Genomic DNA, 15,038 nt, shown 5'->3' on the forward strand with positions numbered 1-15,038 from the left:
GGTAACAGAGGAAAAACTGAATATTTAAATGTTACCCGGCTTCAGTCACATCTTCATGTGTGCCTGTCATTTCCAACTATATATAGTAAAGTTAGTTCCAAGCATATACCACAAGCTGTTCCTCTGTTTAATTATTAACTGGAAGAAAGTTTGTTTGCAAAACAGTTGAAATGTATTTTGTGATAGACGCTGCTGTTGAAAGGAGTGCCATAAGGTGATTTTGCAAAGAAAGCATTCTGTTAAAATATCGATTAATATTAGTTATGGACAAAGCAGATCAGGCTTAGAGCCCCTAAGTAACGTGTGACATTATGGAAAATTACAGAATACCAAACATTTTTTTATGTTACAGAATAGTCTTCATTGCTTGACTTTTGTCTTGGTTCCCTTATCTTAGCCTATTATACTTTTTTAAAAAAAATAGAAAATAAAACTTGTGTTTTCAGTTTATGCAAAACTTAAACTTTAAAAAAACATATATTCAAATGCATATTGGTTTTCAAGTTTATATCCATGTTAGCACGGTCCTTAAATCTCTACAAATTTAGGTTTTAAGCTGATATTTAGCCCTGTTGGTTTCTAAGGCCCTTTCCAAGGGCTGTGATTCAACAGCAGTATATAATTATTACTCAGAAAAATCTGTTTTCCCCCATGGGCAGAAGGTTCCTTTGATGCTATAATAAATGCTAAGAGAAGCAATTTTCTTGAGTCAAAACTCCATTATGAGTCCACAGCATCAAGAGGGCCTTATCTGCATGGGAACCACCGGCCCTGCCCTGAAGGAGGAGGGAGCTGCCTGTTGCCTGACACACCTGATGGCTTTAACACTTCGATGGCCCTTGAGATTGCTTCCTAGAATCACTCTTCTTTTTACCAATAAAGGAAGAAAAAAAAAATAGAGAGGGCTTTATCTGAACCTCAACTGGAGAACATCTTAAATTTCCTGATTTCATTTTCAAAGAAAGTAAGAAATATGTCCATCTGGGGGCTGATTCTCCATAAAGACTCCAGAACAACCAAGTCAGAAACTATTCAGTAATGACCACAACTAATTATTGGGTTATTTGGATTTTCCCTTTGTGAACTTGCATATAAGATAATAAATCCAGGGCTTCCCTGGTGGCGCAGTGGTTGAGAGTCCGCCTGCCAATGCAGAGGACACGGGTTCGTGCCCCGGTCCAGGAGGATCCCACATGCCGCGGAGCGGCTGGGCCCGTGAGCCATGGCCGCTGAGCCTGCGTGTCCGGAGCCTGTGCTCCGCAACGGGAGAGGCCGCGGCAGTGAGAGGCCCGCGTACCACAAAAAAATAAAATTAAATTAAAAAAAAGATAATAAATCCATCTCTGGAATAATCACACGACTAAAAAGGAGAAATAAGATGGGTTATTAGCACGTGCAGGTTATTCCAACCTTTAACTTTGGTTGCCTTCTACTTTAAAGAACTGGCTGTTTCAAAAGCTAAGTTAAGGCCAGTCCTGGGTAGAAATGTGAATTTTTTTCAAGTTCATTTTGGTCCCCTCTGTAGCTAAGCCCCTCTCTCCTTTTCTTGAAATCTCCTGAAGTTGTCCATCTTTTGACTTATACCCAATGAACTTCACTTCCAACTATTTATCAACAAAACTTTTCTGAAATATTTGCTAATAAAATTCAAGTCCCCCCCTTTTTCCAGAAATAGTTTTATTTTTATAGGTAAACTTGGGAAGGAGCAATGGTGAGAATGAGAGTGAGAATGGTAATAAATGACGAATAACCTTGTTCACCAACAAGTACCTAGATGACCAGTGTGACTGTTAGCTGCCCACAACTTGACAACTTTGACTATAACGAATAGAAATTCTGACACAGTCATATCCAATGAAGCCGAGGCAGGAAGAGCAGGTAGCTCTGACAATGAACTCAAGGTGGAAACTGGAAAACAGTAATCAAAGTCATTCTTTCCATCTCTCTGAGGCCATGCAGTCTTTGCTTTTCTCTGCAGCAGTGCACGAGATACGCCCAAAACACACGAGCAAGCACTGCAGGAAATGGCTTTGTAAGCCTTGACTCTACACAGCTTCAGTCTCCAGTCTGATGGGGTTCTGAGTCCAAATTCCCAGGAGAGAGAACCTTATTGGCCCAGGTGGAGTCCTGTGTTCAAGACTGGTCTATTCAGAGACAAGTGACCTTGTAGAAATAACATCGAGAGAAGCCTGTTCCTTCATTAGGAGTTATGAGGAGTAAACTGCTCTCAGGAAGAAGGCTGTGGACCAAGAATGCATTGCAATAAGCGTCTCGTATGCCACCCTTTCCTGGAGGTGCTAATAAGCACTGAAGCCACTTTGGAGAGGCAGCTCGGTGGTGGGGATGAGGAATGTAGACTCCACAGCAATGGACCCTAGCTCCAGCCATCTCCATCTGACCTAATCTCAGTGCCTCGCTCTCCTGGCTTATCAGCTGGGGACTGCATCCCTCATGCACTTGCTGTGAGCATTAAACAAGTTGTAAAGCTCTTAGAATAGTGCCCGGCACACAGGAAGAGCTACCTAAGTATGTATAACTGTGGCTAGAAAAGATAATAAAAGCACTGTGGAAATATAGGAAAATACTACTTTCTGGGTAACATAGAAATAAAACTATTTCTTGATCATATTCAGCACTAAGTATACACCCTTCCTTGAGAAAGCTATCATGTTAAGAGACTGATGTCATGAGAGGCTGGAGGGTATAAAGAAAACCAGGCTACAAAATATAATCATAATGGGGCGAGGAAAGGGCTTAAGATCTAAAATTTGAGAATCATTACACATACTTCTTATCTCATTGTAAATACAACAGGATGGAACGCTGCCTTTGTATTTATTCTGAGGCATTCTTAGTATTCTGTGGGCACTTGATAAATGCTAATAATAGTAACTGTCACCTAAGTTAAATTTTCCTTGTGGATCAAAAAATTACAGAAGTCTTATGTCATCTAACAGAACAGTACTCACTAAACACCAATTTGTTTATTTTCCGCTAATTAAACACTGCAAGATTTTATGGAATAAAGAGGAAATTGTCCCTCTCATAAAGATTCTTGTGTTACCCAGATATGAATATGGCAAAGGTGCAGAAATCAGGGATGTGGTTTTCTCCTGACTAAAGAAGTACATGGGGGATATTAATTAGGTGAAGGATATGATGTGGAGAGGGGCTTGGGAGTGGTGCTTAGAGAGGGAACAAAGCCCGTCCATGTCAGAGATGCAATTTAATAAGCATTACTCAAGTCCTTATACTGCAGTTGGCAAGCTTATAGGTAAATCTCTTCTTTATTTGCAGCACATTAAAATTACCTCTTAAGATGTCTGTCTTGCACACATGCCACAAGTTCTTGCAAGGCTGCGGCTGTGCCATTTCACCATCCTCACCCCCCCTTCCCAATATACTTGAACATGGGAAGAAATGAATGAATGTGTATTGAACTGAACTTGATGTACAGCTTTACAGGGGTCCTAACCTAAGAGGCCTTGGAAGAAGGACACCCTGGAACATCAACAGTGAGCCACAGGGGATGAGGAAGGAGTGGGGTCTATCTTAATAAAACCAAGCTGGGTGTAGAGGTGCCCTTCAAGTAGGGGTCTCATAAGCATGACAAAACCAAGTTTGATTGAGATCAACCAAACACATTATGCAAAAGATTGCCAGTCATGAGAGGGGAACAGGAATAGAGTTTCAAAGCAGTGGCACTGCTCAACATTGCATAATGGTGACTGATGCCCGTCGTGGGCCAGGATGCCAACCAGGGGTCAGGATTTTAAGAGCCCCTGGGGAGAAAGTGGCAGAGTATCAGAGCCTCAGCCCAGCAAACAACTCTTCATGTTCAAATCCCAGTCAAGGTAATAGAATCCTAACCAGAAAACATAGGAAGACTTCCAGTCTGGACAAATTCCATAAGATTTGAGGATGATTAAAGCTGGTGAATTCACAGGTGACCGGGGTTCACCCTGGCTTGACAGATACCAGCCTTACAGCAGTACAATATTCTGCTAATATACTGTGGACCCTGATTCTGACCTGCTCAAGAGTTAGGTGAATCAGGTTCTACCTACAGAACAATGAAAAGAGCTCAGAAAGGCCACAGCTAACACTATGGAGATCACAGAGTGAAGCACAGATTTGGTCTCACAGAAATTAATGCATAACATCAGAGGGGACATTTATTCCTCGTCAAATGCATGGCAATATGGAGAGATAGTAGGAGAACATAGGCCAAGCTAGCAGAGAGAGCAGCCAGCAGCTTGAGGACAAGATTGTTTATACTGTGACTCAATGACTGGTTAAGATGGGACAGTGAGAGATAAAGAAAGAAATGGGAAGGCCCCGCTGTTAGTCCTGGAAGGAGGTGATCACCTGGCATTCTTGGCCTCCTATGTCAAGATCTGGATGGCAACTTCATGACTAGGGTATAGCTCAAACAAGATAAAACACAGTCTTTAATTCCTCTTGGGGTAATCTTACTCAACTTGAGGTATCCACTGAATAATCAACTTCCTCTATGAAAAAAGCCTCCAATTCGTAGTACATTTTAGCCACGTTATAGAGACAGATGAGCTCTTCAAATGGAATAAATCTCAATTTAAACTACTAGAAATGATCTCATTGCAAAGGCTTAAGCGATCTTATAGAAATGAAACTTCTTGACTTAAACTAATCCTCCTGCATTTCTGTTTAATAAATTCAACCAGTTTTGGGGAGGGAATGTGATGTTCGCAGAATTGTGTTTTAATATGTGAACCAGTGAGGAGGCTCTCAAAGAAACTACATAGTTACTATACATTCATTGTTTTGTATCAATTTATTTTTTAAATTAACAATCAGCTGAGGTCAAAAGAAAGGATGAGGAACAAAAGGCAACCCAAAATAACGACTCATTTTCTAGACTTTTGAAAAGAACTCCGGGAAGCATTAATCTTCAGCTCTTAATTGGAAATAATCTTACTTCCCCAAATAAAAAAAATTCATAAATGTTTATCTTTGAGTAACTGATAAAGACTGGGAGTAACTTCATAAGAAGCTCTTACAAAATCACTTCCTTTCCTTTTATGATCAATCATGATTATGCATAGCTCTGAGTAAATTAAAATTTTATCGTTGACAAATTAGAGTTGGGGTGTATCACTGGCTTTCTTTGCATTTTCGACTTTCAGAAATACAGAAAAAACTCCAAATGTTCTTTGTGTGTGTGGGTGTAAGTCTTCTTCCTTTCCCCTTTATCTCCGAAGTATTTAGAGTTAGAATGACCATATAATTTATTGTAAAAATCAGGAAAGATTTGAAAGCAAAAGAGTTGTTATTAAGTAATTTTCTAGGACAACTGGTGTATAGTATTACCCTATTTACAGAGCACTTTGAGCCCACCTCTCTCCTAACTATAGAAAATGGTTTATAAACTCCTTTGACAGCATTTTGATTGAATTAAAGGTGTTTCTCCTCGGCCCCCATTTGAAAATTATATATAAAGAACATGTCTTTAGGAGCCATGTGAGTTTCAATCCATGAACACAAAGGTTGCTAAAGATAATTACAACAAACACCTTCTTGAACCTTGACATGCTCACCTGTTCCTCCATCCACTTATTTGTTCATGGGATAATTATTGAGATCTTTCTGGACTTGGGATGTATTGATTAGCAAGGCCAACACACTCACTGCCTTGTGGGTCTGCCAGCTGGTGAGCAGACAACTAGAAAATATAATGGCGGACGATACCTGGCACCTCCAGCAGGGAGAAGCCAGTTCTCGCCCTCCACACCTGAGCACCTGACAGTGGGCCTCCCATCACCCCCAGCCCCTGGTTTAGGATCGTAGTCAGGTTCATGGTGCCATGGCCATCCCTAGGGGGGCACCAAGCCTAGACATGGGAGAAGCGAGAACTTAATGATGAGTTCATATTCAATGAAGGGAGGTCTCCAGGGATGGGCTGTAAGATGGAGAAGGAAGTATGGGGGGATGACGAGGTTTTCAGGCAGAGAGAACAGTAACACACGCAGGCCCTGAGGACAGAGAGATGGAGGGAAAGGGAGGTAGTTTAGTGTGGCTGGGGAATTCGCAGACCACTTGGGAGAGGGAGGCCAGTGTGGAGCCCCAGGCCTAAACCAGGCAAGAAATTCAGTGACCTGAATTCAGTAAGTGAGAACGAAGACGCCAGACCGATAGACGTGAGGGAACTTCCAAACACCATATTGTAGCCTTTAAGTTAGGCAGGATCAAAGAGAATGTTGGTTCCCAATTGCCTAGATCTTTGAAACCATATGTTGGTTCCCAATTGCCTAGATCTTTGAAACCATATGGTTCTGCCTGTGAAATCTAACATGAGGTTGGCTGCAACAGCAAGTGTCTTGCAGCCAAAGCACTGACAGGCGACACCTAACACTCACAGCCAGTGGGGAGAAGCCGGCCCTCCCCTCTGTACCTAAGCACCTCACAGAGGTGCACCCGTCACCCCCAACCCCCAGTTCAGGACGGTAGGAAGGTTTCAGTGTTTACTTCCTACCTCCACCTTTTGATTTGCATTTTAAAAGAAAAGTAAATTTTGTTTAAAGCAAAAGTACTGTCCTGGGTTATCTGAATATCCCCTGGGAAGTTGATTATAATTGGAAATTTGCACAAATGCAAAACACTGTTAAAAAGCGGTTATCGGGCTTCCCTGGTGGCGCAGTGGTTGAGAGTCCGCCTGCCGATGCAGGGGACACGGGTTCGTGCCCCGGTCCGGGAGGATCCCACATGCCGCGGAGCGGCTGGGCCCGTGAGCCATGGCTGCTGAGCCTGCGCGTCCGGAGCCTGTGCTCCACAATGGGAGAGGCCACAACAGTGAGAGGCCCGCGTACCGCAAAAAAAAAAAAAAAAAAAAAAAGCGGTTATCTTCTAGAACCTGATGATACAAGTAGTAGAATTTGTGACAAGAAAATGTTTTCTTTAGTTAGAAAAAAATTAAATTATAATTTCTCCACTTTTTATAAACTACATTATCTAGTGCATTATCTTACTAGTTGACAACTTTGTGACAAAGTAAAATATTCAGATGTTAATCTATTCTTTCATCTGAGGATCTTCAAGCATGTTGTGACCTGGGTGCACTATTCTGAAATTTAGAGTTGGGTAGGGTGAGGTGTATTCAGCGTACTGGAAGTGAATATAAGGTACTCCCAGAGCTCTGCAGATAAAATTGTTCTCAAACAAGATAAAACGATAAAACGTTGATCATTTAGAAAAATATCTTAAGAACAAAGCCCCCAGAAGAATCTTATTAACTTTATTTTAAAAATATGTCAAGGATCTGACTACTTTTCTCTCCAACCCGCCAGGCAACCCACCTGAGAATCCCTGTACATTCTTCCGAAGTATCCCGAGAATGCCAGGTCCCAACCACTCCTCACTTAGGACACTTCTTAGGGTTATGTTTGCAGTGAGCCACCTGAAGGAATGGGCAACGTTACCCTCCAGGATGAAGAGCAAGCTGGCTTACTGCTTACCGCTGTAAATGAGATGGATTTCCCAAGCTCAGTGTTCCTCAGCTGCAACACATGCCCACCAATTATGCAGCATTCATCTGGGTCCACCCATATTGCCTCCAAGGGACTTGGCAAGACAAGGGGAACCAACAGAAACACAACGCTCATGCCGCTTGTTATGCCATGAGTAATAAAGTCCTTTGTCTCTGACACAAGAGTCTCATGTCTTCTGCCAGAATCTATGAAACGGTTACCGTTTAATATATGACCTTCTAAGTAGGGTAAAATCAAATCTCAGACCCCGGACCCTCATCAGACATCACCCTAATCCAAGACACCATCATCTCTTATCTGGATGACTGCAATAGTCTCCTCGTTGGTCTCCCTGCCTGTGCCCCTTTGCTGTCTGTTCTCAACACAATACTCAGATGATTCTGTTAAACACGAGTCTGATTATGTCTCTCCTCTCTCTGGATTCTTATCCTATTCAGAATGAAAGTCAAAGTCTTTACTATGAGCCAAAAGGCCCAACATCATCCCTCTTGCCTGTGTCTCTGATTCCTTTCACCCTGTTCTATCTGACCTGTCCTCTTTTCCACCAGGCACACTCCTCTGCCCCTCATCGTTCACTAGGTCTGCAGGTATCTACTCACTTCCTGCAGGTACTTACTCACTTTCTCAGGAAAGCCTTCCCTGCTCATCCTATGTAAAACTTCCACAACTCAATTCTTCCTTCAACATTTCATGTTCTTCCTTGTTTTGTAGTTTTTACTTCTTAGCCCTTATAACTTATTTTGTTTATTGTTTGTCTCCCTAAGATAAGAAATAATATCTGTGAAGGAAAGGGATTTTTTACTTCTGTATCCCCAGCATCTAGAACAGCACCTGATATATCATAGCAATGCATATATGTTGTATGAAAGAATGGGGGCTTCCCTGGTGGTGCAGTGGTTAAGAATCCGCCTGCCAATGCAGGGGACACGGATTCAAGCCCTGGTCCGGGAAGATCCCACATGCCACGGATCAACTAAGCCCGTGCACCACAACTACTGAGCCTGCGCTCTAGAGCCCGTGAGCCACAACTACTGAGCCCGCATGCTACAACTACTGAAGCCCACACACCTAGAGCCTGTGCTCCTCAACAAGAGAAGCCACCACAATGAGAAGCCCGCGCACCGCAACGAAGATCCAATGCAGCCAAAAATAAAAATAAATACATTAAAAAAAAAAAGAATGAAGAAGGCTTGAGAAAGTCACTACTGAATAACTGAATACAAAAGATTAAAAAGCTTATTCAATATCCCAACCTAGCTGAAGCAAAAGATGGACTGTGGGATGGTAGATAATTGTTTCTAGAATCTATACCAAAACTTAGTGGCTTAGGAAAACAACGTATTGTTTCTCACAGTTCTGTGGTTTGACTGTTCTCATCGGGACAGCTCTTGATTGGTCTCTCGTGCCCTTGTGGTCAGATGGAACATGGGGCTATGGTTAGCTAACATGGGCTGGACATTCAAGACGGCTTACACATGGGACTGGTGGTTGATGCTGGCTATAGGCTGGGAGCTCAGCTGAGACTGCAGCTGGAGTGTCTATCCATGGTACCCACAGGGTCCCTGAGGAGCATCCTAAAGGCAGTGTTCCAAGATCAGGAAGAAGCTGCCAGGCCTAATGAAGCTACCTCTGGAGGCATTCGGCATACCCTCTGCTATACTCTGTTGACTGGAGCAGTCACAGGGCTCACCCAGACTAAAGGAAACTGAGATACTGTCTCTACCTCCTACTGGGGACTGGAAAGAGCAACATGTAAGATACAGAGATTGTCGCAGCTATCTTTGAAAAATGTAGCCTGCCACAACGATTTTCAAAGAAGAGTGGGGACTTCCCTGGTAGTCCAGTGGTTAAGACTTTGCCTGCCAATGCAGGCGGTGTGGGTTCGATCAGGGAGCTAAGATCCCACATGCCTCACAGCCAAAAAACCAAAACAGAAGCAATATTGTAACAAATTCAATAAAGACTTTAAAAATGGTCCACATCAAAAATCTTAAGGAAAAAGAAAAACCAAAGAAGACTGAACTATGAAATCGAGGAGCACACATTTAACAATCTTCACACAGCCTGAGTAAAGACAAAAGACCCTGATTTTAGCAGAAAAGAATGTTCCATTAATTAGAAAGTTGGACTTTGCTTTGTTACAAGAGAAGTTCATGAGTTTTGTTTTTACCCGGTGTAAAGGATATTGCTCCTCAAAACCATCCACTCCCCGATGCTTTCTTTTCCCCCTTCACCAAACCACACATTTGATTCACTATTGATACCCTCTACAGAGAGTTAAAATATTTCTTGCTTGACAGAAGAAATTAACACACTGGTATTTGGATTCACGTATCCATCTTTTGTCACTTTATTCAGTGTGAATCTATTCTAGACAACCTGATCTACTCTGATCTACACAAAATAATATTTCTCCATTTACAAAACCAGAATCCAATGACCCCACTAACAAACTACCACCTTGTGAGGTGCTGTATCAGCAGTCAACGGATCTTTGATGTCATATTTATCTTACTTCAACCTAAGGTTCTAGGAGTTTCAGCATGTATCATTTTTCTTATAAAGCAGAAGACAATCCTTTGGAAAAGTGTTCATTTAGACTACAGAAAACTCTATTCAGTATCGAGTGTAGTCATAGTCTACACATCTAGTAGTAGGATTTGATTCACTGAAATTTTACATTTATTGAGTTCTTACTATGCGTTAGGCATTAAATTAAATGCTTCCTATGCACTATCTCATAAGGGCATGGGTTCTGCTATTCTCAGTCTCTTACAGATTAAAAACCCAAAGCTACAGAAACGTTAAAGAACTTTCTGAAAGCCACTTGGCTAGTGGTAGATGCTAAATGGCCTTATTTATTTAATCATTTCTCCACAGACTACCTCACTTTGTATTTCTTCTTGTTTGCAAACCCACTATGCAATGCTTAAGAAAATAATAATTGACTATAAAACTATTTCCACTGTCAGCGTTTAGTATGTTTTTTATTTTATGTAATATAAGTATATATGTATATATAAATAATATATAGTTATTTATAAAATATCTATAATCAATATATTTAAAAATCTTAAAAATAGTCTATGAAAACCCCAAATTAAAGTTAGCTTTTTAGAAATTCAGCTTTATTTGTTAATGTTGTTTACAAAAAATATTGAAAGAAAGACATTCTGTTATTTCTTCATCAGAGGTAATTTATGGTCTTTGGAAGATTAGCCTGCTTAATCTCTTTTATTTATACTCTGCTAATTTGGGGAGGAAAAGCAGATGTTTCAAAGCAGTTTAATTTAGCAAAACATTTGATTAAACTAGTTACTTATTAGTAGTAAAAATATAAAAGTTATTGGAATTAATGATATCAGTGCTCTTATAAGCCTTGATCTCCTTGTGTTTGGATGTGATCTGAGAAACAGATGTGTTTGATATTTGGAAGCTCTTAGAATTTCCCCTGGTCAAGATGCTCTGATATCAGGCTGGTGAGAGGTCGGGGTTTCCCTTGACATATGGTACCCAATCATAAAAGATCCTTTATTCATAAAGCTATTTGCGGGCTTCCCTGGTGGCGCAGTGGTTAAGAATCCACCTGTCAACGCAGGGGACGTGGGTTCGTGCCCTAGTCCGGGAAGATCTCACATGCTACGGAGAGACTAAGCACGTGCACCACAGCTACTGAGCTTGCGTGTCACAGCTACTGAAGTCCGCGTGCCTAGAGCCTGTGTTCTGCAACAAGAGAAGCCACCGCAATAAGAAGCCCACGCACCACAGTGAAGAGCAGGCCCCGCTTGCTGCAACTAGAGAAAGCCCGCGTGCAGCACCGAAGACCCAATGCAGCCAAAAATAAATAAATAAATAAATTTATTAAAAAATAAAGCTATTTGGGGTTATGTCCTTCTTTTAAAATATGAAAGTTTTACTAAATTACTGCAATATTAAGGTGCAGTAGCACAACTTTTGGGGGGACAGGGGAAGGTGAGATGAATTGGGAGATTGGGATTGACATAAATACACCACCATGTGTAAAACAGATAGTTAGTGGGAACCTGCTGTATAGTGCAGGGAGCTCAGCTAGGTGCTGTGTGGTGACCTAGATGGGTGGGTTTGGGCAGGGTGGGAGGGAGGTTCAAGAGGGAGGGGATATATGTATACATATAGCTAATTCACTTCGTTGTACAGTAGAAACTATCACAACATTGTAAAGCAATTATACTCCAATAAAAATAATTGTTAAGCACACACACACACACACACACACACACACACACACTGAACACAGACTCCATCTTGAAGTAGTTTCAACTGGCCAAATATTAGATAATTTGAGTATTAAAACAAAGAATGACAGGAATGGAGTATACCCTTTTTAATAAATTAGAAATCATGCAGCTACACTAATCTAAATAAATGAACAAATGAATGAATAAAACTTTCTCGAGGAACGCAATATTCACAGTTTCCAAGTTTTTCCCAACAATGAAACTTCTTAATTACAAAAGAAGAAAGATTACTTTTTACAGGGAGAAACGAGCATGCACCATATTAATCAACTAATCAAAGTGAACAGCATCTGTAAAACATAACCCGAAAAATAATCAATCATGCATTACCTGATAGGATGCAAGGAGGATAGTGCAGCATCATTTCTTCTATATTCTTGCCAAAGAACAAACTGAACCTAAAAATGAGACAGAGCCAATTGAGGGATATTCTAAAATATATCTTTCCAAGTGTCAAAGTCATAAAATTTAAGGAAGCATTGAGGAACTATTGCAGGCTGAAGAAATCCAGAAAGACATGACAACAAAATGCAACATGATTCTGAAGTGAATCCTCTCACTATCCAGGACATTACTAGGATGACTGGCAGACTTTAAAAGCTATGTGGATTACATGTCAATAGTGTATCAATGTGAATTTCCTGATTTGGATGGCTGTATTGAGGTTGCATAGGAGACTGTCATTGTTTGTAGGAAATAAACACTCAAGTGTTTGGGTGTGATGTGGCATAAAGTTGTAAGTTTAGCTCAAATTACTCAGGAACAAAACATGTTTTATGTGTATTGCACTTGCAATTTTTTATAAATTTGAGATTGTTTTAAAAATACTATATATATGAGTGTGTGTATATGTATGACTGTGTGTGTGTGTATATATGTGTGTGTGTACATACATGTGTGCACATATGTATACAGCAGGATGTATTACACAGCTATAGGATTTAGTACACTTGATAACAGCTCATGGATAGACAAATCAACAGTGAAATAGAAATGAATGCCCAGATAAGGGCCCTTGCATATACAGAAATTTGATAGCAGCGGCGTTGCCTAGCAGATCAGGGAGGAAGGAAGGTTTATTCAATAAAAGGTGCTGGGACAATTGGATGTTAAGATGGGAATTATGGAAATGCTCCTCTGCCCTTCAAATCATCCTGTCAACTCCTCAACGAGTCCAGGGCTTAGCCTTGGGGTAGGAAACACCCGTGTGACCATTCCAGAATCCCCAAACAAGTGTTTTTTGACTTCTGATTTTTATTTTAATTTTATTTATTTAAAATTAATTAATTAATTTTTGACTGCGTTGGGTCTTCGCTGCTGCGTGCTGGCTTTCTCTAGCTGCGGTGAGCGGAGGCTACTCTTCATTGCGGTGCGCGGGCTTCTCATTGTCTTGGCTTCTATTGTTGCGGAGCTCGGGCTCTAGGCGCGTGGGCCTCAGTAATTGTGGCTTGCGGGCTCTAGAGCGCAGGCTCAGTAGTTGTGGCGCACGGGCTTAGTTGCTCCGTGGCATGGGGGATCTTCCCAGACCAGGGATCGAACCTGTGTCCCCTACATTGGCAGGCAGATTCTTAACCACTGCACCACCAGGGAAGTCCTGACGTGATTTTTAAATTTGTTTCATTTCTTAATTGATTGCCAGCATTCAAAAATAAGATATGCCATAAAACTCTAGATGGCCATTAAAAAAAATCTGCAACAAAAGTGAGCCTGGAGTCTCACATGGTGATAATGATTTGCCCCCGTTTAGAGGGAGCACACCCCCTCTGGTTCATCATCGAACTTCTCCACGAGGTTACCTTACCAGCCGGGGCCCTCTGGACACTGGGGTTTTCTATGCAGGTCTAGACTAAAGTGTCAGTCATCACTACTTTCTAGTTATTTCAACTTTGCCCCTTTGAGGATTCTCCTTTCATCTGTCCTCCAATCAAATGTTCAAACTGCTTTCTTTCCTGAACTCTGCTATTAATTTATGTATTCTTCCTAAAACTTAAATGACAGCTTGTATCATTTTGGGAGGAGAAGGGAAGGGCATTTTTTAATCATAGTTTCACTGAGGTATAATTCATACATCAAAAAAATCCACCCTTTTAAATTGTACAATTCAGTGGTTTTTAGTATCATCACAGAGTTGTGCAAAGATCACCCTTACCTAATTTTAGAATATTTGTATCACCCCAGAAAGAAACCTCACACCCACCAGCAGTCACTCCCCATCCCCTGTTTTTATCTCTAAAAGCGTTACTCCAGCTAAAGGTATTATACTTTGGTACATACCAAAGTCATATAATTCAAGTATCAGCCAATAGGCTCTAACAGACTTTGGTGGGGAGGTGATTATCTGAACCTTCTTGGTATTTCTGCAATAAGACCCTGTAGACTCATACAGTTCATCTATCCCTTCTGCTCCCAAGGCTGAATCACCCGGCAGATTAACTCTGAATCAGTGAGGTCTGATTCTGATATGTGCCTTCTTAATTCTATAAATCTCTTAGATTTTCCAGGCCCTTCCTTTCACATCTAAGTTGCTAGAGCACATTCCCTGACTCTCACTGCCCAGAGTTCTCCATGTAGGTCTCCATTCAGATTTGTCTTCCTCCCCTGGAACATTCCATGCTCCAAAATGATGACACAGTTCCCACACCATGCCCATGTCGCTAAGGTTTCTGAGGACTGAAATAATATTTTAGGAGGAAAGCAACAATCATTAACCAGACTGAAATAAAGAAATCACAGCTAGTTGCATTTTGTAAATAGGAGTTCTAATTGTTGTGAAATTTTAGGCTTTGGGGCAAAATTTTACTTCCAGTGAAGTGGGCATGAATAGGCAGGTTGGCAAGATCTTTCCAGACACATCTGTAAAGCTAAAAATTTTTTCTGTATTTTTATTTGCTTCTGTAGTGCAAAGAAAAGGAACTAGAAAGTTGATAAAAGCAGGATTGGAGACCTAGGCATACAGACAGCCCTTAGCAATGCTTTTAAGGACCTCTTTCTCTAATTATAAAAGGTTATACATGCCTAACAAGAGAACTTTTGGAGAATACAAACAAGTGTAAAAATATTTTAATCACTTTAACCCCCACCAGCTACTGTTAATATTTTGGTATGTTTCCCTCTAATCTTTCTTACTCTGGAGATGCCAATCCCTAAAACATTTTCTCTTGTTTAACTCATATGAGCTAAATTAAATTATTAACCCTGGATATAAGTACAGACCACTAACCTTAGAACTAGTTATCTT

The 15,038-nt window shown here is 40.9% G+C and overlaps 1 protein-coding gene across 1 annotated transcript in view; it reads right to left on the minus strand.

Annotated features, from left to right (window-relative positions):
- LOC307176391 (uncharacterized protein) overlaps window positions 1–15,038 on the minus strand; it is a gene marked incomplete at both ends in the record, with an annotated part of 105,889 nt that overhangs the window by 66,162 nt on the left and 24,689 nt on the right. The window contains one exon of the mRNA XM_079902420.1: window positions 12,131–12,198. Coding sequence (XP_079758546.1) covers window positions 12,131–12,198 — 68 coding nt within the window. The remainder of the gene's footprint in view (window positions 1–12,130; window positions 12,199–15,038) is intronic.

The sequence above is a fragment of the Stenella coeruleoalba genome (genome assembly GCF_951394435.1).
Source record: "Stenella coeruleoalba genome assembly, chromosome: 17".
NCBI classification, from domain to species: Eukaryota; Metazoa; Chordata; class Mammalia; order Artiodactyla; family Delphinidae; genus Stenella; species Stenella coeruleoalba.